This window comes from Silurus meridionalis, chromosome 2 (genome assembly GCF_014805685.1).
Source record: "Silurus meridionalis isolate SWU-2019-XX chromosome 2, ASM1480568v1, whole genome shotgun sequence".
Classification (NCBI taxonomy): domain Eukaryota; kingdom Metazoa; phylum Chordata; class Actinopteri; order Siluriformes; family Siluridae; genus Silurus; species Silurus meridionalis.
The window spans coordinates 11,138,495-11,166,049 of NC_060885.1; the positions used below are offsets into that span (position 1 = coordinate 11,138,495).

Genomic DNA, 27,555 nt, shown 5'->3' on the forward strand with positions numbered 1-27,555 from the left:
AAAGTGAACAGCAGTCCTCTCTGTGCTTCACTTAGTCTTCACCTCTTGATCTCAGTTTACAAGCATCTAGCTGAAGACAGCAGTTAATGGCAATTTGTAATCTGTCAGAGCTTTGGGAATCAGTCAGACAAGCTCTCAATATGTGTCTTATGAAAATGCTGATAAGTTACTTCATTACAAAACATTATAGCTTTGTCACATCCATCATTTATATTATGTTAAGTAGGGCTGGGCCCCATGACAATAACAATGTTATAGTGATAAATTATGGCATAGTTCTTTTCTAATGGTATTGCAAGTTTCATCAGTAATAGCACTGTCTTACTCATAGATTTTTGATTGTGTATTAACTTATCCTTGTTAAATGCTTACATTTTGCAAATAATGAGTATCTTTGAATTTAGCTTTTTATTATAGCTAGAATGAAGCACCAGGTTTTTGCCTGTAAACTTACATTTTGTGATATAATATTTGTTCAGTAGATGTTGTTCAAATATGGAATCTGATTGGTAATAGGATAAATTTTTTCTGCTCTGGCAGTAGTTCCAGCCGCAAGGCAAATATCTTATTCTGTCATTCACTTTAATTATGTGTATACTGTAGGTGTTTTTTGTGAAGTCTTCAGTGTGGTAATTTACAGTGCATCCAGAAAATATTTAAAGCACTTGACATATCACTCATCACATTTTATGTTGCAGCCTGATTCCAAAATGGATTACACTCATTATTTTCCTTGAAATTCTACAACGAAAACAATTCATACATACATAAGTATTCACAGTCTTTGCTCAATACTTTGTTGAAGCACCTTTGGCTCCAATTACAGCCTCAAGTCTTTTTGAGTATGATGCTACAAGCTTAGCACACCTATTTTTGGGCAGTTTCACTGATTCTTCTTTGCAGGACCTCGCCAGCTATATCAAGTTGGATGGGGGGCATTAAACCGTTTGACCAGTTTGAGGTTCAGAGCATGTTTTCAATCAATTATCTCTCTGTTCATTGCTGCATTCATCTTTCCCACGATACTGACTAGTCTTCCAGTTCCTACCACTAAAAAACATCCCCACAGCATGATGCTGCCACCACCATGCTTCACTGTAGGAATGGTATTGACCAGGTGAAAAGTGGTGCCTGGTTTTCTCCAGACATGACGTTTGGCATTCAGGCCAAAGAGTGCAATCTTTTCTTATTATACCAGACACTTTTCTTTCTCATGGTCTGAGAGTCCTTCAGGTACCTTTTGACAAACTCCAGTGCCTTTTACTGATGAGTGGCTTCTGTCTGGCCACTCTACCATACAGGCCTGAAGGCCCTTCTCCCCCAGTCATTCAGTTTGCCTGGACAACCTGCTCCAGGAAAAGTCCTGGTGGTTCCAAACATCTTTCATTTACGGATGATTGAGAACACTGTGCTCATTGGGACCTGCAATGCTGCAGAAATGTTTCTTCCCTTTCCAGGTTTGTGCCTTGATACAATCCTGTCTTCTGAGGTCTACAGACAATTTCTAGGACTTCATTGCTTGGGATGTGCTTTGACATGCACTGTTAACTGTGGGACCTTATATAGACAGGTGTGTGCCTTTCTAGATCATGTCCAATCAACTGAATTTACCACAGGTGGACTCCAATCAAGTTGTAGAAACATCTCTTCAAGGGTGATCAGTGAACGCACCTGACTTTTTGCCTTGCGGATAGTTTTTAATATTAGAAGCTGTTGTTTTTGGGCGGATTACTTTTCAAAGAGAGGTTGGGGGAGCGGCCAATGAATGGTTTATATATGTTATAACCAACTTTGCAGACATGGAAGTTTAAACCAATTAAAATATGTTGTTTTTCAATTTATTATTTTTTCTTTTTTGTTAATTGTAGAAAAAAGAAAGTCTTTGGGGATTGGCACTCTAAGAAAGTAATGACTGATGCAATGGTCTGTTTTCCAAGGTTGTATGTTCTGATGTGTTTTATTGAATGACATTTACCTCAGATGGATGATGATGATGGTCGTGGTGATGGTACTAGTATTAGTAGGTTTTGTAGTAGTTGTATTTTTGTATTAATAATATCAGTTTTAATATTGATCATGCTGCTGCTGTTAATTTTTTTTAATTTATTATTATGTGCCAAAGGAGAGACTTTGTATTTAGTTAGACAAGATCCACTGATTGCTCAAATAATTGCCTCTAGATATATTATTTTTTTTAGATATGATTGGGCCTGGCATCTGAATCAAATGCTCTATGAAATGAGAGAGAACTAATATCTATTCATTTATTTCCCCCTGAAAACTTTGGCTCACTAATGAATACAAAGCGGCAGAGATAATTCATTTCACCTTTTATATCATGTCATGTTGACCCAGGTTCATTTCACCCAGACAATCTTACCGGCTGCTCATTACAGTGAAGTGTTGAGTTGTCTGATGTGTTCTGTCAGTGTAATAATCCCTTAGCATCTAACACTGGAGCACAGAACGGTATCACTATAGGGATTTAAATAGGTCTGGATAATCAAATTAACAGTCCATTGTCTTTGTACTATTAGAATATTTAGATTCATGGTGTATTTTATTTATTTATTTATTTATTTATTTATTTATTTATTTATAACATGCTGTCTTGGGTTTTATTCAGAAATATATTTTATTTATGATTTTGCTTCACCTCTAGTTCAAATGCTGTGGTGGGACGGAGTATAAAGACTGGTCGGTGAACATGTACCATAAATGCTCAGCCCCAGGACCTCTGGCCTGTGGAGTGCCTTATACATGCTGTACTACCATGGTATGTCTTGTTTTTTTTTTTTTTTTTTTTCTACAAACTTTTAAAGATTTAAATGTTGTTGTTGACTGCTGTACAGATTTTGTTAGTGATGAAGAATTGCAACGATTTTCACAGCATATGTAATCATCGAATTCTGTTTTGTCTTATGTCTTCACTAAGATTATGAAATAGGAACTAGTTTTGTCCATTTTAGTTAAAATCAATAGACAGAATAATAGAAGTAAATCAGGGGTGGCCAACCAGTCAGAGACCGAGAGCCACATTTTTGACTGTGTTACCGCAAAGAGCCACATCATACACATGGGCACACATGAACATCACCCATCCCTTCCTCTTACACACACAGACACACACACACACACACACCTCTGCTCAGCCAGATTTATTGTAAATGTCACACACCAACATAATGACAGAAATTGACTCCTACAGTTCTAAGACCACAGGCCAGTCATTTTCAACAATGAACATTGTGTGCACTGTCTCAGACACACAAACTCTGTTTAACCAAGTCCACAAACAAAAATATAATAATTTACAATAGCGTTTTTTTTTTACTATGCATGTTACTTAGTGGAAATTTTGGCATTCCTTGCCTTGAACAATCCCCTTCAAATCTGCCTCGTATTCCGTTGTTGCTTCTCGAAGCAGATTCTTTCCCATGTGTGTCAGTCAGAACAGATCGATGCTTTGATTTCACGTGTTTCAGGGTAGAAAACACAGACTTTGTGTGTGTTTTTTTTATGTGCGTGTTCACTTCGTTAGAGTTCAATACGGTATTTTCATCAAACGCGCATGTGCGTGAGATGAATATACCGCAGGGGTGGGCAATTAATTTTTACAAGGGGCCACACGAGAAACCTGAATTGTGTCAGAGGGCCACACCAATGACAATATTTTAGAGATTCACCGAAAAGAAAATTCAATTCAAATGGCAATGAAATCCATAATTTTTTGTGTTATGCCTTTTGCCTTGGCACCATCACTGGAAAACTTTCCTGCCTTTTTAAAAACGTCCTCTACAGACGGAGTGCGCATGCTCGGATTGACTACTTTTCTGCGCCGCGTTCTTCTCATATTTAGAAGGCAATTGGGACGTTTGGATTTCAGGTGGTAAATTAAACTCGACTTGGAGAAACTCTTTGCAGATACACCCCCTCTTGAAATTTCAGCATTGCATGTTTTGCAAATAGCTATCCGCACACCGCAGATATGTTGCTCTTATCCAGATAACCGTGTGCTGGCTGCGCTTTTTTATTGCGTCATTACAATTGTGTTTCTGCCGTGTTGTTTCGGGGATTTAGGTATTTTCGAAAATTCTCTGTGCATCCCTGTAATTTATGATTGGCCTCATGCCAAGGTCTGATATACCGCAAAGTTTCCCAGTAGGGGCAAGCTCATTTAAGTCTTAAAAATACCGTATTGAACTCAAGCGAAGCGAACACGCACATTAAAAATCAAACACACACAAACTTCGAAAGGAACGTAAGAGCCGCATAAAACCAGCCAAGGAGCCGCATGCGGCTCGCGAGCCGCGGGTTGGCCACCCCTGAAGTACATGTTAATAAGATAATGGTTATATATGAGTAGTTGGATTTTGCAATGAAAGTTGATTGTTTTTAAAATAGGGGAAGTATGCGTGTGTAATCGAGAAGTAGTATATACATAATATCTCGGTATATGTTTGTGGGTTTTTTGTGTTATCTATTGGTCTAGCTTCTTGTTTAGTTCTCAGTGTTTCTTCAAATGCAAATTCTTAATTCCTCCAAAACTGCTTACTTGGTAAAAACTTAACAGAAATAATTAAACATAAACAGTCTTCTCATTTATTTACAATATTTTGGAAAAACGAAAATAACAGGGTTTAATAAACTCCTCCCATTAATACACAGTATGGAAGCACGTAGAACCATTCAACCCAGGAAAAAGTCTTGAGGGTTTTTTTTAGAGAGCTAAGAGCTTTAGCATTTCCAAGTTCTGGATTGTTGCTCACAAAACATTCCTTATTTGGTGCTGCTTTAGCGACAAACTTTATTTTATTGCTGTTATCCTTCAGCATTTTTCCTTCATGATGACCATCTTTCCTTTCAATTGGTCTGAAGTAAATTTAAGTTAGTGTTAATGGATGTAAAAACAATTTACCCTGAGCTAAAAATGAGAGTTTACCCCATCAGTGGGAATGAAGGCAAATTTGAAGCTTGCACTAGATTTGACCTTTTTTCTTTAAGATATATCAAAGTGAGGAAACCAGTAAACCCTGCTGTTTTTTATCGATTGACTTCTGATTGACTTTTACTTGGCTTTATCAGTCGACTTCATGTGTGTACATTTTTTCCTGTTCCAGTTGGGGTGTTGATAAGAGAAAGCAGAGTTATAACAGTTAGACTGGCTTTGTTATGCATTCTGCTCAATGTAGTTGCAAAAATTGGTTATTTGAGTTAGGGAACTAGTCTGAACATTTTCTCTGACTTATCTCATTAACAAGTTGTTTCCATCTAGACAACTTCCATTCCGACCCTAGATTACCCTATTTATTCAAGGTCTATATATGTTGTTATGAATCATGCTTATACACTTCTTTACCACTTTTCACTATTAGTAGTTTAACACTTCTATTTTTGAAAGCATTCTTGCTTTACAGCATTTTTCACACCTGCCTAAAACTTTTGCACAGTACTGGATATCTTTTTTTCAGTTGCTCAAATTTCAACAAATCGATTTCTGCATTTTTAAACCAAGTCCATGTTTTCTTCTCTTAAGGTGTACATGTCAACATCCAAACAGAAGTCTAACACAAATGTTGTCTAGTGAAACATTTTTGAGGTCTCTTTTTTAAAGAGCACTGTGGGAGAAGAGTAAGAAGAATTCCTCACCTGCATCTGAGAGTTTCCTCTTAACAGTTAACTCGAAATCTTTTTTGGACAGACACAGAGGCTTAGTGCTTCATTTGCAAGTCAAACTTCTGTACATAATTTGAAGAAATGAAGCAGGTTTTCTTCTTAGTTGTTAATTTGCACACATTATTTCTTTTCGCTTTACCTTTGTAGAACTCTGTAGGATTAGCGGTTATCTCCTGAATGTGGTTGCGGTGAAAGAGTTTATGCTAATGCATTAATTGAAATTCTTAAAAGCTTAATAATGTAAAATTAATTGACTGAAAATCATTCATTTATCATTTAATGACATTAAAAGAATGTGCCAGTGTTATCATAAGAGATTTTAAGAATATACTGGTATAAGGGAGGATATAAAAGTGTAAATAGTGACCTAATAACTGTTCTATCTGTGTATAAATTGTAAAACAGATGTTTAAAAAAAAGGGTTTTAATCAGCATTAGCACAGTACAGTATCAGCAGCAAAATTCATTTTTTGTCATGTCTCTGCTAATGTACTTTTCATTTGTTTTTCAGCCAAATGAAGTTACAAATACATTGTGTGGATACAAAGTCCTTGAAAAAGATGTAAGTCTGATGACTCTCATGTCTGATAATACTGACTCACAATTACCAATATCTCTTACAGTCAAATGAAAACCACAATGCAGTTTTTTTTCCCAATAGATTTGTATTTACAGATACAATTTAACATAAATTTCAAAGGTTTATATGTATGCCAGTTTAGTAGGCTCTAGTGCTTTTGTCACTTGTGTTATTGAGTTTATTACATACTAGTGGATGTGTAAATAGCTGTTTTAAATGGTAAATGTTTCCTTCCTGTTTGTGAATTATCAGAGATTAGAGCTCACAAACACCATCAATGTGCGAGGATGCACTGACGCTGTCTTTCTCTGGTTAATGGATAACTACAAGACCATGGCTGGAATCCTACTTGGTATATTAGTTCCGCAGGTAAGATTTACAATACACAAAAACGTAATAAAAAGAATACATTATTTGCTTAATTCTCTTATTTGAATGCAGAATTTAATTTGCCAACTTGTTATTATTGGTGGTATATTTTTACCACTTGTTTCTATTGGTGGTGTTTTTTTGTTTTTGTTATTACAGTAAAACTCTATTGTTCAAGCAACTAATAGTACGAGCAAAAGGAGATATGAGAGACCTTTTTACCCTATTTTGTGAGCAGATTTCAAAGGCACGAGCAAACCCACGCTGCCGGTTCCCTGCTTTCGGCCGAGGGTAGCATCAGTCACTTAGTTGATGATGTATCGCTCGGTCGCTCTTGTTGTTTAGTGCAGCAAAAACGTAACTTTTTATTAGTGTTATATTTTTATTTCACTAAAAATCTTAAAAAATGTCTGGGAAAACGAAAGTAAATAGAATTACCATTGAAACCAAAAAGGAAATAGTCAAAAAAGTACGAGCGTTTCACACTCGCAATCAACCACTACCACACGAGTAAGTGTTAAATTATGTGTACGGTACGGTAATTTGCTGTGTATTTGTTTGTTAAAATAGGCTATAAATACTATATAATGAGTATAGTATTATTACTAATAAGTGCAGAAATAAGCGTTTAAATGAGATCTCGAACGGATTCAATCGCTTTTACATTCATTCTTATGGGGAAAATTTGTTTGAACGTACGAGCAAATGGATCTACGAGCAATTTCCAAGAACGAATTATGCTCGTCCAACAGGGTTTTACTGTACTCATGCTCAACATAAGTCAGAATTGCAAATGGACCATAGATATGTTCTACTTATTTAAAGACATTACAGTCCAATGGGCAATGGCAGAAAACTACTAATTCTAACCACTCGATCATATCTGTCTCATGAATAAATTGAATTCACCTGACTTCTGACAGATGGAAAAAATGAAAGTCTTCTGGACTTCACTGAGCATATAATAAAAACAGCATCCTGCCACAGCCATCTAAACATAAAAAAAGGCAAACAAAGAAATTCAGAATTTCAGAATTGTCCTTCTCTCAATTTTTCCTGAGCAGAAAGATGAATTTTTTTAACAGAACTCAGGACAAAGGAAATCAGGCCAAGTACAGATCCTGAAAGATTAAATATCTAACAAACTTCTGTATTTTTTATTTATTTTTTTGTCAAACAGCTGTGCAAAAAGTTTATGCAATCAGTGGCTAAAGAGCTATTTTATGGTAACTTAGTGATTACAGTTTTGACCAGAGGAATGCAAGTTCAGTATAGACTCTCATAAACACTGATATGAATCTCTCCCATGTTTTCTAAATAGCTGTTACACCCAGTTCCCCCAAACCTATCAGAGTAATGAAAACATTTTATAATGATGTATAATGTGTTTATAATGATTTCCTCTTATTTATTATTTCAGTGCAGGTTTCTAAAACTCGTCCCCATTTGGTAAAATGTATAACATCAAAATAAATGTCTTTATTTGGAATGAAGTTTAAACTAAAAGCGGCGGAACATATTGTAGTTGTTTAAACGTATTCACTTTGGATCAAATTAGCTAATGGGTTCAAAGGTTTATCAAAATAGTTTTCCGAGTTCCTCACAAACATAAATGCACTGTTTAAAATTCCAAACATTACCCTTTCAGCATTTTACTTGCTTGATAAATCCTTGAAATGATATTCTAGTCTATTAAGTCTATTTTATTTTTGCAGATTATACCACAGTTCTTGACGTTAATTGATCAGTGTTAATTAAATTTGTGATTGCAGCTCAAACTGTAGTGCTACTGTAATCAAAATTGAAAAAATGTACCTTGTTCTATGTCATTTCTATTTTACACACATTTCTATAGTAACAGCTTGTGAACAGGGACTCCTGTGGCAGTCTAAGTGTATAATGTAGGGCTAACATTAAGTAAGCACTAACATTTAGTTCCATGAAAATATATTAATTCAACGTGAGTAAGATTTGGCACAAGGCATAAGATGAATGCCAAAAAACCCAACCGCAATCCCATAATCAGAATATAATAATTGGAATATAATCCATTTTTGGTTGGTAAAGCCTTTGTGTCTGACCACCTCATGGTGGATTATTTCTAAAATAAATGAATGAATGAATGAATAAATAAATTACCTCTGAATATTAAAAAAGAAAATATTTTTAGATCCATGGTGTCAATGCTCCTCTAACAGTACAATATATCATAATTGAGTATCACAGAATGTGTAATAGCATGCAAACTTTTCACTCTATTCATGGTTGTGCCACAGAGGCTGATTAGGCAAAGCTGAATGCGTTGAAGAAAAGACATTTTGAAAGGCTGTTGTGCTTTCATGCAAATTCATTGTTCACAGCAGCAGCAGTGCAGAATAAAACTGACAGGCAGTAAGCTCTAATATTTCACTCACTTTTCAGTTCATTAATCCAACTGAACAGGCAAACATAAAAGGAACGTTTTTCTTTGCTTTACTATCAACTGTATTGTTTTAATAAACCGATTAATATTGACATTTTTCTAAGGCAGCATTGTAGAAAGGCACATCCTTACTTTTCTGCATTTAAATAACTGGTGTTGTAGTGTAATTATGCTTGATGGCTTATTTGTGGAAAATAATGATTTGGCTGTCTGTTCAGTGATTATGCCTTAATACTGTTGTATATTCTTTGTGTCATTGTCAATAACATTCAAAGAAATAACACATCAGCCTGTTTGGGAAAAATCATCTTTAGCATTTCATGCACTTTTTTATTTTTGGTTGCACACTTCTTTATTTTCACATCTCTATTTCCTCTTTTTTTATAGCATGTAATGCTGGCACGAGGTGATAGACATAGCCAGCTCAGTAACTTCTCATAACAAGTGATTATCTTCACCATGTGAAGCAAAAGTCGTTCTGTCTTTATGCTGCTATTTTACACTTTGGACTTTGTATGTATTGAGCACTTAGTAAATAAGCCAAGCAACAGCTAAAACTCTTAGTGATTACTTTATCACACACCGTCACTGAAAATTTTATCTTAAATGCTTGACAAAAAACATTTTAAAACATGAATACAAACCTGATGCTCAGATCTGTAAATGCAAAGTAGCTACACATATTGGTACACATATTTGTCACACAAAAAAAACAAACACTTAACATATACATCTGTATTACCCAAATGGGGTCTAACGAATGTAAACTATATAATCAAATGTTTCCATTTATTTAATTTTTAAATAAATGTAATTATATGCCAATTTAATTAATTACTCAATTTAATCAATACAATAAATAGAATATTGCATTAATTAGATTTATTCTATTAAATTTTTAATAAAGAATTGTATATATTATTTAACCAAACAAGCATTTTATGTAAAATTATACAAAAAAAATGTAAACTGTTGTTCACAAATGTTAATAATATTGACCTGTGTTTAGAAAAAAACAACAATTTTATGTTTTGCATTTCTTCCCCCTAACCGTACTGAAATTGAACCGAACAGATATTTAAAAACCATGAATTTTGTGTACCATTACACACCAAAGTAAAACTGTTGTATTCTCCTTTTGGTACAAATATTATCATTTTATTATTAGCTGCTGTAGCTGATCTCTTTTTCTAAAACACCAGAACAGTTTGTTCTTACTAGATGGCTGTAGGTTTAGGTGTTGTCTGCTGTTGTTCATCTCCGCAGGCTAGAATGTGAGAAGCTGTGTGATATTGCAGACTGGCACTTTGTTATTGAGGATGCTAGTCATGTTCAACTCATTTTATTTTAAACTTAAAAAAAAAAAGGCTGGATGAACATTAATGGGTAGTAAATCACATTCTACTTTGAGCACTCTCAAAGATGAGCCAAATTTAAAATTTGATGTTTGGTTTCTTGTCTTTATCATTAACATCATTATACATGGACAAATGTTTGTGCACAACTAAACATCCCATTTCACTTTTAGTTCCAATTTGCTATTATATTAACCTCCACTCTTTGTGGAAGATGTTTTACTACATTTTGGAGCATGGTTGTAGAGATTTGGGCTCATTCAGCCATAAGGGCTTTGGTACATAAGGGCTTTAGTCAGGTACTGATATAGAATGAATTGACCTTGAGTACAGGCAGTGTTCCAAATCATTTTAAAGGTGTTAAATTGAGTTGAAATCAGAGCTCTATAGCACCACTCAAGACCTTCCACTTCCACACCTTCCATGTAAACCATATGTTCATGGAGCTGGTTATGTGCACAGGGACATTGTCATGATGGAGCAGGTTTGGGTCTCCTAATTCAAGTAAAAGGGAATTTTAATACTATCGCATGCAAAGACATCCAAAACAATTGTTTGTCTAGAAAAGTCAGGTGTCCCAATACTTTTGTCTATGTAGTGGTCCTTAAGATTGCACATACGTAAAAATGTCCAGAATATTCCATACAAAAAATGAAGATTCAACATATTTTTGAATGAATATATTTGCAATTAATTACAATGTCTAAGCAAAAATTTATTCATCCTACCTTTATAATGAAACTGTAATGAAATGACATTCTGTCACTGAGATAAGGATGGGTTCCCCGTTGAGGCCAGCTCTTCTCAAAGTTTCTTCCTCATAACATATCAGGGATCTTTTTTTACTTTCCACTTTTCGAATTGGCTCACTCATTAGGGATAAATGTACATGAACAGATTTATAATACGTACATTTATATTTGCAATTTATTTAGTTCTGAAAAGCTGCTTTGGTACAATGTCCATCAGTAAGGTGATATAAAATGAATTAAACGAAACATTTAGCCAGTGTTTAGTGTGAGTATATCCTGTGTATAAACTACTGTAATAAATCACTGGATAATTAATTTACCATCATTTGCCTATGGAGTACCATGCCTATATATGAAGTTTGCATTATTTATGATTTCAGTCATTATCCAAAACAAGATCAGAAATTTTCTTCTATCTATCTGTAGAACCATAACAAAAATAAAATAAACTCAATTCATTTTTATTTGTATTGCACTTTTACAATAAACATTGTCTCAAAGCAGCTTTACACAGATAATCCGGTGATAAAGAATGAATAAGATTTTCTTTAAAAGTGTGTTTGTCCCTGATGAGCAAGCCGGTGCCGACTGTGGCAAGGAAAAACTCCTCTAGATGGCATAAGGAAGAAACCTTGAGAGTAACCAGACTCAAGAGGGAACCCATCCTCATCTGGGTGGCAATGAATGTCCATTTATTACAGATAAATGATGTTGAGGTGTGCAGTGATGATCAGATGCAAACTGTGGTCCTGGGTCAGTGTAAATACTAACTTTCTAGTTAGTATTGTTCTTTATATTTTATATATATATATATATATATATATATATATATATATATATATATATATATATACACACACACACACACACACACACACACATACTGTGTACATGTATACATGTACACAGTGGGGCAAAAAGTATTTAGTCAGCCAGTAATTGTGCAAGTTCTCCAACTTAAAAAGATGAGAGAGGCCTGTAATTTTCATCTTAGGTACACTTTAACTATGAGAGACAAAATGTGGAAAAAAATCCCAAAAATCACATTGATTGATTGATTTTTAAAGAATTAAAGAATATTATTGTATATACGTATTATATATACATATTAATATATATAATATCATATATGTGATTCATACTCTCAATATTCCCCACAATACAGTGAATATTTTTCTGGTTTGCCATTCAGGAGTTCGAAGTGATGCTTTTTATGTGTCTACTATCTGTCCCAACTTGACATGTTCTAGCATTATTCACCAAAATGTTATGGTCCCGCACACAACATTCCTTGCTAACAAAGATCCAGAGCAGCTTTCCTGACTAGATGATGATCTATGCATAACTATTAGAATAACATTACGGTGCCACACCTTTTCTGACTGATGATTTCTGACTAGTGCTCTGATCTCTGTTTAGACGAGGGGTCTGTTTTTAAAATGGATATAAATGCATATTTTTTTAAACAGCTCTCGTTTTTACAGATCAGGCTAGAAGGGGCAAATAAAAAGAAAAAAAATTTATATAGAATCCTTCCCTTTTGTTGTTGAGCGTTTAGCTAAATAATTTGCATAAATGAATGTGATTATACATAACAAGCTGCTCCAGAGTGTCAGCTGCAGATTTTGTAATTCCTGAACTACAGACAGTTGTTTCATACATTGATTGCTTCCTTTACAGTATTCTTTGTGTGTTCAGTTTGAGACACACATTCTTTATGAGGGGTTTGCCTCCAGATCAGGACCCTTCATTTCCAATAAACATCATCCTGCTTATTTAAGTATTAATTCAGATGGTGTTTCCAGTGTTCATAGTCATAGGCTCATTATGTAACACCCGTTCAGCAAAGCACACTTTAAATAAAATAGCTGTTCTGCTTAAAAGGGGGCAAGTGCTGATGTTCCAACAGATTAGCACTTTAAGTAAACACATCCCTTTTAGACCTGGGTGCAGAAGTCACTCCATCTCTGATTTTATAATAATTTTTTTATGAAGTGATCATCATTGCCCAGTGCTAAACATGGAGACGTGTGTATTATTGTTCATTTAACTTGACATTCACATGTTTTGTTGCATGTTGCACTTCTCACTTCGTATTTCTGCAAATACAGTTTCAACTTGCAGTGCTTTACAGTTCTGTTTGTTGGCGGAGTTCAAACACTGCGGAGTTTACATTAGGCTAGCAGTTCACTACACAGGAAATGAGGCAGTAAGGACATAAGCAGCAAGCTATGATAAGCACTTTGCTATCACGAGGAAACGGCTGAAGAATTTTAAGTGTCTCCGGTGACTCACTGATGGATGTATGACAAGTATAAATATGAATATGATTTTATATGAAGCCAGTACTTTTTTATGATATTAATAACATTGTCAGCTTTTTGTTTCTACCCTTGTAGAAAGTATCATTATTATAATCATTATTTTGACAAATAGTGAAATTAATCCATCTAGAAAAGAGAATGCTTCCAAAAGTGTAGAGGTTTGAAAGGTATAAACTCTTTTGAGATGTGATATGCAATTAGATATATTAGATGAGGTTTCAGTTTGTGTTTTTAAAAAAATCAATTTTTATCATTAAACAGAAACAGGATCCAGCAGAGGGCGAGGCTATGATCGAATGAATCTGTCATATGTTTATTTTGTGTGTGTGTGTGTGTGTGTGTGTGTGTGTGTGTGCGCGCGCAGTTACAGCTTATATTTGCTACTGTATCAGTACTGTACTGTATCAGTAATGAACTTGTGTCTTAATGATGATCCTTTTGTAACTGTTGTAACTGTAACTGTTGTAACTCAAAAGTTAAGAAATAACAGCTTAAGGTATATTTACACCAACAAAAGGGTTAAACTGCTGATAATAACTTGATGTGAATTCCAACTCCAGCAAACACTGCAAGTTCAAAAAAGAACTAATGTGAGTTTGAGTTAACACAAGAAGAGATGGTAGAGTTAGTCATTGTCAAACAGTGTAACTCCTAGATTTACATTTTGTTTATATTTTTTAAGCTTAATAATTAAGCTAATACAGTTAATATAGTGTACAGAGTGGCATTTTTAATGCAACGATTATCAACTACTAACAAAAATAGGCATTTTCTTTATTATTTATTTATGGAAAAATGAAAATGATGCTAAATATTACAACGTCAGGAAATAATGGAATTATGTTCGGTCTTGGATGTAGATATTCACACTGGAAAATGTCATGTTTTAAAAATATTTTATCAGTGATTTGATTTTATTCAGTTATAATATAGCGACTAAAGAAATATTATTATAAATATGCTAGTGGTGTGAGAGAACCTACAGTAGGTGGGTTGAAAACAAGTCATGCAGCTGCATTCTGGATCAGTTGAGTATCTGTTGAAACCAAAGTGGGAACTCTTGGCCTGACAACAGGCTACTGATTTTGGCATATATATTAAGATCATCAGTAAAAATGAATATTTCAACAATTTTCGGATCCCGCACTTTTCTATTGATGATGTATTTGCTGATGGCGAAATGGTTGTTTAATGACTAATCAAAAGGGGAGAGATGAACACCAGTACATGTGGTGTTACTGTGATTTAAAGTTTGCAACAACCCCATGATAAAGCAAATATGTTTCTGGTTTGCCACTCAGGAGTCCTAAATGATGCTATTTAGATGTCTGAGTTCTGTTTTTAAAAATGATTAAATATTACAATTGTCTAGCTATGTTAGGATTGTTTCATTTTGGAGAAAGATCAGGTGCACTGGATAATTAAAACTTTTATCGCCTTAAAAATCACACTTGAGGTTTAGGAGTTAATAATTACAGAATATTTACTATTTTAGGAACCTTTATATTGTTGCTATCAATAGTAAACCATTACAAATTGTACATCAATTTTCAACACAGATCACACCGTCTCTTTTTAAATAAGGAATGTGAATATTTAAAATAAATCACACAAAGTCAAATTCATAAAAGAGTAAGAGCTTTGGTTTTACAGGTCAAAAGTTCAGAAATGAAATCTTAATGGCCCATATGAATAATAACGTTATATAGATTTGCCTAATTTCATAATAAAGTAGTTCATAAAATGTTCATGAATTTAATCCAAATGGCAAGAAATTGAGAATTCTAATACTAACATATGTCTCAATATATAAGACATAAAATTATTTTGTGATGCAAAACATATGAATAGTGGATGTGAAAAGTCATCAGATTTACATTTCAGAACCCAATTTTCTTTCCTGAATGTACAGACTTGTCCAGCTGCCTGCCTTTTCCACCAGCTTAACCTTTTTAAAGCTACAGTATTTAATAACTCACTCTTTTTCTTTTTCAGTTTTTTGGTGTGATTGTGACCTGGCTGTATATCACTCGCGTGGAGGACGCCATCGAGGAGTACGGACAGTATCAGGACACTCTGATAAACCAAGAAGCCAAGACACAGAGCAAAATTGCCAAGTGCTGTAAATGCATGCCTCTGTTTGACTAAGTGAACTTTCACTCAGACTCCCTGAACAAAGAGCATCAGCTTGGAGTACTTGATTTGATTCACCATGAAACCACCACATGCATTTTACTTTTTACAGGGTTGTGTTGTGGCCAATTTTCTCTCAGGGTTCTTCAGGTCATCATTAGAATTCTTCTTTGCAATAGGCGAAGACCTCAGTTAAACTTATATCCTTTGAATACTAGAATTTTCTTTTTTTCCAATAACAGTGTATAGCTATGTTTATAATTGATTCAGTTTGGATAAATTATACATTTTTTCACATTTGCACTGGACAGATACTGGGTTTTAGTAATACATAATTACATAGACTACCTAACATTTTTTGAATATTATTATTTTTATTTTTTGTTATGGTAAAGATTGAACCACTTTGCAGTGTACAACACTTTTGTTGAACATTTACAACACATGAAATATGTGCCTTTTATAATAAGATATGTGAAGGTTTAAAGGTTTGCTTTTTTAGAATTATTTTTAGTATAAGCTCTGAGTATTGTAATTTGCTTTAACCAATTTGTAAAGCATTAATTCACTTTTTTATATTTATCAGGGTCTAGGAAAACTTGGCTGAAATGATAAAATGATGCACAGCTAATAGGAAACTAGTTTATTGACAGATCAGATTTGTTCCCAGAAGTGTGGACATTTTATTTAATTTGTTTGTTTGTTTTTCCCCAAATAAGATCCTAGCCATTTTTGTATGTGGTCCTCTATCAGACACCTGCTCCATATTTGACTCTGCAATATGAATGAGAGAGGTGAATATGAATGTGTACAACATGCATACAGTGTTTTTCAAAATGACAGAAGTGCTGAAAGAAGGATGGAGAAGCTAATGTTTTCCTTTACATTTATGAGTATTATTCTTTGGAATTGAGCAAAGCCAATCACAATTGTGGCTACATTCCTAAAAGAAATCCTCTCTATACACTCTGCACTTCCACCACCTCCTCTCCTGTATACACACACCTCTCAGTGCAGCAATATTGCTACAAAAACCCTTTCTCGGCTGCCCTATATACAGAGGATGAACCATTTGCTGACTTCCAGAACAGACAGATGCTTTTTTTCTAGGTCATTTATTTGTTTTTCTATTATAAAGGATTTTCTTTTTTTTCTGTTGATGTGAATTAGGCATCACTGATATTCATGTGCTCATGCAGAAGTTTTCAGGACATGGGTGTGTTATGTATATGAATTGGCAAGATAGACAATTTTGAGCAAAGATTTAAAAAAAATGTGTATTGAAGCTGGTAATGTGAATGTAGCCTTAGTGTGATTTCCTCCCACTGTAAACCTCAGGCTTTAATCCAGTTGTTGGATAAATAAGGGAATTTTATTTCTTCTGGAGGTAACCAGATTTTAGTATGTTTTAACTGTGATTGCAATACATGAAGAAACACAATGCCAAAGAGAACGCTTCTGTGTAATGCAACTTCACAAAGGGAAAGGTTTTCCCAGACTACCATTATACCTATTAAGCTCTAAATTATTGAAGCAATTGTAATTATCCTTATTTTGCCTAACTAAACATTCAGTATAATTGCCCTTGACTGTTTTTACTCCCTACATTTGATATGGTTAATATCACAATGGAATAATTATGATCTTACATAACTTCCAATATCTTCCCAGTTTCTTTTTTTTTCCAGAGCCTTGAGATTAATACAAATCTTAGCCTGCTAACCACCCAACCACCTGCTGTGATTTTTTTTTCTGTAATTTATTTTAGAAACAATACGATGCCATATGCAGCTTAAGAGACTGTTATTTGTGTGTGTGTGTGTGTATGTATATATATATGTGTGTGTGTGTGTGTGTGTGTGTGTGTGTGTGTGTGTGTGTGTGTGTATATATATATATATATATATATATATATATATATATATATATATATATATATATATATATACAGTGTGTGTGTATGTGTGTGTATGTATATATATATATATATATATATATATGTGTGTGTGTGTGTGTGTATATATATATATATATATATATATATATATATATATATATATATATATATATATATATATGAGAGAGAGAGATGTTTTTTTTTTTATTGTTGTTTTCAATCATATATATATTATTTTGTTTTGTTTCCATAATTCCTACTTGTAGAATTGTTGTATACTATTGTTTAATGAAGTGTAAATGCCTTTACTGTGCATAAATATGTTCTATCACACAGCATGGGAAAAGCTATGCAGTGTGTTTGTTGATTACAAAGTTCAGTTTTTAGTCTTTAAATGATATCTGTAGTTATGGGTGTACAGGTTAAGGGCAAGTATGGGTTTATTTCCTTTCCTTATTCTATTGATTTAATTGCCTTGTGAAAACATGTTCTGAATCTAGCTGAATATAAATGGTCTAATACAAATTTATTTGATAAATAAAATCTACCAAAAATAAAGCAGTAATCTAATCGTCTGAAGAAGCGATAAAATGCACTGTGGTGGATTTTAATGTCAACTTATACCACAGCTTGATTCTCACTGGTCACATGGTTTTGCTTCATTTTCTTTAACAGTAGCTTTGACAGAGGTGCTGGCAGTAGCCTACGTTACACGTTTACACTGACGCACTAGTTTTTTTATCAGCTCATTCAGAGGGATGGATAATCTACTGTACATGATCGATGGATTGTTTTTAATCATATTAACTTAAAGTAACGACTTGATCATGATATTGTAATATATCTTCTATATAATAAAAACTATATTGCCCACTTGTTTGTGCTTTTTTTTACTGTTCCTGCTTTAACAGAACCCATGCAATTAAAGCTAGTCCACTCACTAAATCATGACTTCTGAATCCTACAGTACTATAATCATGTAGAATTAGATACAGGTACAGGTACTATTTCAGTTAATCAGTATAACTAACACTCCCCATTTTTACTATGCATTAATGGTGTAATATATTTAGTCATTAATTATTTAACAGAGATTCCAATATTTTTGGAGATACTAGGTTAGAACGTTATCACCTTCACAAGGTTTTGTTTTTTTAAGATTTAATCGTACCAATCAGGTGAGTTAGTGTCTAGAAAATTTTCATTGTTTTGATTCTGTATGCTTTCTTGTTTAGAGCTTGTATATTTTAAGCAAAAAATAACTGAACGACCTTATAACTGAAGCCAGATATATTAAAAGTGTACAAGTAGTATAAATAAATGGCCACTTTCTTACTGAAACATAGCTTGTTGTTAGATATGATTTAATGTTACTGGAGGCTCAGCTCCTCCCATAATGTATGTAACGAAAGGCCACTGTTCCTGTTGCTGTCTGTGTCTCCAGGGTTTATGCTTATGGGAGAATAGTGTTCTAATTAGCCAAGGGGCTATCTGGCTGCATATCAACTCTGGCCCTTGTCTCCTCTTCACCCCCACTGTTTAACAGTGTATAATGAATTTGCCTCCCCGGGTATCAGGATAATGGGAATCAACCTCCTCTGACATTAATGGTGCTCCCTGGGTGACTCCTCATCAGTCAGTCCTTTCCCATTCAGCTCACAGGGGTAAGACAACATGACTCACTTTTGCCATTTTGGTGTGTCCCAAAAGATCCAGATCAACAGAAAATAAGGCTGTTTGTACAGTAAGATTAAAGAACATTGTGATTGCATTTATTTATTTTTATTAGATTAGATTCAACCTTTTTAAGCATTAGTAGCTGTACATGGCACTAAAAAGGAAAGGATCAAATTATTGCTGTTATTTAAATTCTCTATGTACAATCTCATCTCAAGTGCTGGCTTTCTGTTGGCTACTAAAACCGATATCTTGATTTTGTAAAGAAATTGTACGAAGGGTATTAAATATTTTTACATTATACATATGCAATTCAGACTGCACAATGTAATGTACGGGATCCACATTTTATGCAGTCAGAGATCCCTTACTGTTAATCCACTGAGTACATGTTTATTTTTAAGAGTCAAGAGTTGCTTATCTGTCATGTGCACAGTTATAAGTACACTGGCAACTGAAATACTTGTGGCAAGGCTCATACATTAACAGTGTAATTATAAGATAGAAACAAACACATATTAAACACGAACAGTTGATACGGTGCAAAGCGATGTGGAAAAGTGGTTGTTGATGGCAAAAGAAAGTGATGAGCTTTATGAACACATTATATGTGTGTGTGTGTGTGTGTGTGTGTGTGTGTGTGTCTGTATCAGGATGTATTTACTGATAGAGACTTTTGGAAGTCACTCTGTATTGGGGCATTTGCCAAAAATAAATGCAGAAATACTCTGGTTATTTATTAAAATCAGAGCTTTTAAGTGCTAGGCTTTACACTGAGAGAACAAATTAGATTCATGCTGGTGTTTTTTAAAGGCCCACTTGGTTTTTGAGTCATTAAGGTTTGAATTACCTGTAGATCCACTGACTTCAGCAGTGAGCGGTCAAATAGGCTAACAATAAGAAGAATTTCAGTGATAAATATAATAATAGATAATGATGGAATAGAAGCGCATTATTAAAACAGAAACCTCTTATGCTTCACAGACCTCCGGTCCTCCACTTCAAGAACTACTGCCCTATAGAAACAAGGAACTGCCATTGCTTTTCTATACATATGTTTCTTTTGGACATAAAGTAAAAAGCAATTGTTTGTCCCCATTTGTCCTTCTGGTGTACAGTAGGTTTAATTTTGTTTCTCAGTGGAAAGCAGGACAGATTTATGAACATTGGTATAGATTAGGCAGGTGTAATCAGCCAAGTGGGTGTGCTTTGGAATTCATCCAACAACTGGAAAAGTGTGGTGCTTTTTTGTTTCCTTTTATCAAGCATTCTGTATTCTTCTACCCTTCAGGCTCAAGGACACAAATGAAACAGAATGCTTTAAAGGATGTTAATCAACTCTAAAGATAACACTACATTTATCATGATGTGATTAAAAAAATATTCACATTCCAACCGCCTTACGAAGCATTTTCACTGACACACAGTTCTTGCTTTCAAATGTAACTTTTGTAAGGCAGACTCTGTCACATGAACCAACCCCTGCTTTTTACTGTTAATTCAAATTTATCTTTTCAATTTCTCAACTTTCAGAAAAACAAAGTATTTTTAATTTCCAATAGCTAAATAATAACACAAAATCTAATAAAATAAAAGCAAACTTAGCACCAACATCATGGCATTCTTTAGTATAAACTATAACTGGAATTGCGATTATATCATATGCTACAGCAATGTTGTATAAAGGTTCTTTGTGTCTTTTAGTGATATCTAAATGCTAGATCTGAATGCTAATAACAATAAAAATGAAATAATTGAACTTTCAATTTCAAGCCAGATTTTGGTGGTAAATATCACCAAAGCTCGGTGGAATTACTACCCTGTGGTTGGGCTTTATTGCAGCAGCTGATACAATAGAAAATGAACAACAAAATCTTTTCTTGCTTTCAACATCCCCTCTCCTGGTGTCAACAATGTCCTGTTTCTCTGTGGTATGATTATAAAGTTACACAGTCTCCAAATATGAGTGTGGTATGAATGAGACTTCACATCTCTTCAGTGACAGGTTGTCTAAGAGAGTTGGACATATGAAGCCCTTTATTATAGTAAACTACAAAATGTAAGTCTGATAATAACAATCTGTTCATGTATTTATATTTGGCTACTCACCAAACCCAACCATTAGGGTTGCACAAGCCTTAGTGCCGGTCCCAAGCCTGGATAAATGGGGATGTTGCGTTAGGAAGGGCAACCAGCGTAAAACAAGTGCCAAATCAAATATGCATATCACGAATCAGAATTTCTTACTGGATCAGTCGAGGCCCGGGTTACCAAAGACTGCCACAGGTATTGTTAGCCAACAGAGTACCGGTGGAAATTGGGCTACTGTTGGCCGAAGGAAGAGAAGGAGAGGATGAAGACATCTACAGAGAAAAGGAAAACTGTAGGAGAGTGGAGGTTAGGGTTGGTACTTTAAATGTGGGTACTATATGCGAGTTCGGCATCTACTTCTTTAAAGGTCAATAATCTTCATGAGGTGGGACATGACTGGAGCTGGCCAAACCTCAGGATGCCTCGTGATGGGGAGAGAAAGAGAATCAGTGGAGAGAAATTAGCGTAGCTGCTGTTCATGATATTAACAGTACAAGTTGATAATGTGCATGTGATCAGATGTTCTGGAGCACAAGTTTATGATATGTGACGTATGTTATTTGTAGGCTAAAAAGATGTTTTTAATCTGCACTTAAACTGGGAGAGTGTGTCTGAGCACCTAACACTGTCAGGAAGACTATTCCACAGTTTAGGAAAGATGGAGTTTAAAAGATGGAGTTTAGAAGAAGTTTAGAAGAAACTTCTTCTAAGGGAGTATTTTGAGCAGCTGATGAATGAGGAAAATGAGAGAGAGAGAGAGAGAGAGAGAGAGAGAGAGAGAGAGAGAGAGAGAGAGAGAGAGGTTGGATGGTGTGGAGATGGTGAAGCAGGAAGTGAATAGGATTAGTAGGGAGGAAGTGAGTGCAGCAATTAAAAGGATAAAGAGAGGATGCTGGAGAAGTACAGTATAGAGAAGGTCAGATGAAGTTGCATTGTGCATTTGTGGATAAGGGAAAGCGTACGACAGCGTGCTGAGAGAGGAGTTGTGGTATTGTATGAGTCAGGTGTGCCAGAGAAGTATGTAGGGTGGTGCAGGACATGAATGAGGACAGTGTGACTGCAGTGAAGTGTGCAGTAGGAACGACAGACTGGTGGAGGTTGGACTGCATCAAGGATCGGCTCTGAGCCCTTTCCTGTTTGCAGTGGTGATGGACAGGTTGACGGACGAGGTCAGACAGGAGTTTCCATTGACTATGATGTTTGCGAATGATATAGTGATTTGTGGTGAGAGTAGGGAGCAGGTTGAGAAGATCCTGGAGAGGTGGAGGTACGTGCTGGAGAGAAGAGGAATGAAAGTCAGTAGGAGTAAGACAGAGTTGGTGGTGAAGGTGGAGGAGTTCAGGTAGTACCTGGGTTCAACAGTGCAAAGTAATGGGGAGTGTGTTAGAGAAGTGAAGAAAAGAGTGCAGGCAGGGTGGAGTGGTTGGAGAAGAATGGTAGGAGTGATTTGTGATAGAAGAGTATCTGCAAGAGTGAAAGGGAGAGTTTTTAGGACTGTGGTGAGATCTGCGATGTTTGGTTTAGAAACTAAAATACAGGAGGTGGAGCTGGAGGTAGCAGAGCTGAAGATGTTGAGGTTTTTGTTGGTGTGGGAGTGACGAGGATGGACAGGATTAGAAATGAGTTTATTAGAGGGACAGCGCATGTAGGATGTTTTGGAGACAAGGTGAGGGAGGCAAGATTGAGGTTTGGACATGTGCAGAGGAGGGACATGGAGTATATTGGTAGAAGAATGCTGAGGATGGAACCACCAGGAAGGAGGAAAAGAGGAAGACCAAGGAGGAGGTTTATGGATGTGGTGAGGGAAGACATGCAGGTAGATGGTTTGAAAGAGGCAGATGTAGAGGACAGAGGGGAGACGGATGATCCGCTGTGGCAACCTCAATTGGAGAAGCTGAAAGAAGAAGAAGATTTGGCTACTCACCAGCCACTTAAGTAGAAGTACAGATACTCATGTTTCAAAATACTCAAGTAAAAAAAATATAGTCAGTACTTCAACTTTTTCCAAAATAAAAGTAAAGAAGTTTGAGCTCTGACATGTACTTAAGTAAAAGGTAGCCATTACTACTACCTGTTTTAGTGTCATGCTGGTATCATATTAATTTGAGCCTTTAACAAGACAAAGTACCAGAGCTGTAGAAGGCACATGAGATCCACAGGAGATGTTGTGAAGGGAACTAATCAACACCCATGTGGAGTAATGCAGGAAAAACCATGTGCTCACCAGTGTGGCCAAGATGAAAGAGGTGGTGGTCTATTGGAGGAAGAAGACCATAACTAGCCCCAAAACCATCATGGGTCAAGACTCTGGGCTGGATGACTCCATTAGATTCCTTTGTGTCTCAACAAGTTTGATTAGAAGGTCAACTTAGTGGCTATGTTCTGGATAGGAATGGCCAGACTACAGTCCGAGGAAGCTCAGTTTTCATTTTCTGTTTGCAGAATCCTGCTACCATTCAGAATTCTGTCTGAACAACAAATGTCCACAACAAAAACTGAATGCAATGATTTGCATATATCATTAATCCATATTGTATTTACACTAGAACATAACAACACATCAGATGTTTCAACTGAGAAATTGGATCCATTTTATAGAATAAATAAGGCAATTTAAAATTTGATGGCATCATCATGTTGGAATGGGGCAATTTAAGGATGGAGAACCCCTAGATAATCATTTCCCTACTTATTAGTAAAAAGAATATCTTCGAGAGCAAAGTAAAGACAGGGAAAAGTTCACTAATTTGCATAAAACTGTGTCTACAACTTGTGGAAAGATTTCAGAATAGTGTTAACGTCAAATTGCAAAGACTTAGAACATCCAATCATGTACAGTATGTCTTGTCTTATCAAAATTTTTCGAAGAATCTGGAGAAATCTGGAGATATCAAAATTAGATGCCGCTGGTCTTCAGGCTCTCAGGTGGCACTGCTTTGAAAACAGGTTTGGTTCTGTAATGGAAATCAGTGCATGGGCTCAGAAACACTTTAGTGTCATCTGCAAATGCAGGTTAAAGCTCTATTACCAGACATAAACAGACGTTAAATGAACAGACTATAAATGAATAGATACAGATGAGTATGGATTCCCTTTTAGATCAGTGTAACAAATCTCACCGGTTCCGTGCTGGAAATAAGGGAGACCGGCAAACATTCACCAAGCAGAGCTTTCTTTATTTACTCTTATTGTTTACCCCAGTTTTTTTCTGTCCAGTACTCACCCACCGCCTTTCTCAGGCGTCCGCCCGTCTTACTCACGGATCGGCATGCTTTCACTTCCTAGCGCCGGTCCGAGTTTTCAGTCACTGTTCTGCCACCCTTCCACTCGACTCTACTTGGTGGCTCCCCCATTGTGGCATCCACTCATTAGGAACAAACCTAAAGGCAATGAAATTTATAACCTCTTTATCTCTGTATAGATCCTTTGAGACAATGTCCATTGTTAAAAGCGCAAAATTTTTTTTTATTATAATTCAAGTGCCATTTATTGTCATTTCAACCATTTGCCATTAAAAGCTAACTAGAACATACTTACACTTCTAAACCTACACTTATAAAGAACATCTTATTCATTTTTTTCATCACATTATCTGTGTAAAGCTGCTTTGAGACAATGTTCATTGTTAAAAGCGCTATACAAATAAAAAAAAAATGAATTGAATTAATATTAGGGCTGTCAATCGATTAAAATATTCAATCATGATTAATCGCATGATTGTAATGAGTTGACTCACAATTAATCGCAACTTAATCGCACTTTTTTATCACTTCTAAATGTACCTTTTTAAAAACTTGAAACGTTTTAATTTAATCAACACATGCACGGGCAAATATGGATTCTTTATGCAAATGCATGTTTATTATTAGTGAAACAATAATGAAAACAAAATATTCTTGTAAAAGTTTTAATGTAATTATGGTGTTTTTTTTCTTTGCTATGTTTCCACACGGACCGTTAATGAGGTGATACCGCAAACATTTTTCCTTTCTAACTTACAAACAGATTACATAATAAAAGATATTTTGTTTTCGATTCAAACTGATTTATTTCGACATTTTGTGCTTTCTGTTCATATATGTATTATGTCTGTAAGGCAAGTATTTTCTGAGATTCAGGTTGTTTTATTTATGAGTCCCTGAAGAGAGATGACAGAGACAGCAGAGAGCGCACCTGTCTGTTTTCTTTATTTTACACAAGCACAGCATTCTGTTATTATGAGTGTATACAAATAAAAGTAGATCCTTCAAAGATTCGAATAATGTTTTGCTCTTATCTGTACAATCAAAAAAGACAGAGTAATTTAAGTTGGTTTTGGCGTAACGAGGGGAAAAAATGCAACAAAATACGCCGGCATGTTTGTCGACTTTTTGAATTGTGTGCATCATGGATGATTTTGGTGTTTGATTTGAGACTTGGCACATCAGTAAAACAAATATTTACTGATTAAAATTAAATTTTCTGTGTTTTTTTTTAAATCTAAGTACAGAAAGGACATTATCAATAAACATTTGTTGCATTAAAGGTTTTTCATTTTGGCTATTTTATATTTACTTATTAATACTTTTAATAAAAAATTGTCAAACAGAAATGCATGTTGCATTAATCACGCGTTAATAAAATTTGTCATTGAAATGAATTCGCATTAACACACTATTAACACGTTAATTTTGACAGCCCTAATTAATATATTAATACAATAAGAAATTTCATGTTTTGTTATCTAATAAATGTATCCAGGCTAAACATCCAACATATACAACACATGCAAAGAAAAGATGACTGTGATCAGTAATGTTTTCAGTCATGTTTAAAACACTGACTCCCTCTGTCCCATCCATGTTAACCCCATCATTTTTTGTTACCTTTTGACTTGTCCATTGTTAGCTTCATAAACTAGCCTACGTCTGTGGTGTGTGAAAGCCAGGAAATGATACACCAGTAGTAGATTAAAAAAGCCACGCAATGACAGGAAACAGGTTGATGGTCCGAAAACACCGCACAGTGAAAAGAACAAATATTTACATTTCACCATATAGATTAAAACTAAAGTAACAAGCCTGTTTTGGAAATGTAAGAAGTAGAAAGGTAGAGATAGTTGTGTAAAAATCTTATTAGTAAAAGTAAAAAGTTGTCTGAAAAATAAATAATAAAATACTGAAACCAGAAACATCTACTTAAGTACAATGTATATTTGTACTCTGTTACTTCTGATCTCTGCTCACCAGCATATTTAGCAAATCGTAGCATTTGCATTGGTGGCATTTGACAGATGCATTTACCCAGAGCGACTTTTATTTATCTAATTTATACGACTAACTTTCTTTCGGCTTCTCCCATTAGGGGTCGCCACAGCGGCTCATCCGCATGTTTGATTTGGCAAGTTTTTACGCTGGATGCCCTTCCTAACCCAACCCTCCCCATTTATCCAGGCTTGGGACCGGCACTAAGGCTTGTGCAACCGTAATGGCTGGGGTCGGTTCCCTGATCGGGGATCGAACCCGGGCCGCAGCGGTGAGAGCGCCGCATCCTAACCACTATACGACTAAACAGTTGAATTTTACGAGCCTTGCGCAAGGGCCCAACAGTGGCAGCTTGGTGTTTCTGGTTCTTGTCTTGATACTTGTGGGGAATACTTCCTCTTTTCTTAAATTGTTGCTCTTATGAAGAAGGGTGACAATATGACATAATATTTTCCACTTCTGACTTCTCTCCTTCCGACACATTATAATCTTCTTCCTTAAACTCTAGAATCTATGGGTTTCATAAACTATGGTTATATCATAAACTGTTCATGTAAGGCAATATTTGCTGAGTGAAACAGTTTGGTGGTGGTGGGATGTGAACTCATGATCGTCCAATCAGAAGTTAAAAACTTTAGCCACTAAGCTACCACTACCCACATAATACTCAGTTATTAGTTGATTTTTTATTTGACCTATTTTGACAATTTTACATTTCAACTAAGAAATTCTGTTATTTAATCTAGAAAATAAATTTGATTTTTAATCAATAGTTTATGCTTCTAGTATTTGCTATGTGCAGATCTCTTTCAGTCTTCAAATCTTCCTCTCTTCAGATCTATTTTCATTCTAGAACTTGTTGGTTTCCGTTATCTATTACGTAGTTTTTGCTTGTATTTAAAACCAACACCTTTCATGATAAAACCTTTCATGATTTTAAGTGCTGGCTGTGACTTTCACAGTGACAAATCTACAGGCAGGGAATTATACTGTGGAATAGTAGAAATGTTTTACTCGCGCGTTCTCCAGAAATAAA

At 35.2% G+C, this 27,555-nt stretch overlaps 1 protein-coding gene across 1 annotated transcript in view; it reads left to right on the plus strand.

The window, feature by feature from the left end:
- tspan15 (tetraspanin 15) overlaps positions 1-17,192 on the plus strand; it is a 36,967-nt gene extending 19,775 nt beyond the window's left edge. The window contains exons 5-8 of the mRNA XM_046836277.1: positions 2,663-2,776; positions 6,188-6,238; positions 6,509-6,625; positions 15,474-17,192. Coding sequence (XP_046692233.1) covers positions 2,663-2,776; positions 6,188-6,238; positions 6,509-6,625; positions 15,474-15,626 — 435 coding nt within the window. The 3' untranslated portion in view covers positions 15,627-17,192. The remainder of the gene's footprint in view (positions 1-2,662; positions 2,777-6,187; positions 6,239-6,508; positions 6,626-15,473) is intronic.
- Positions 17,193-27,555: the final 10,363 nt, after the last annotated feature.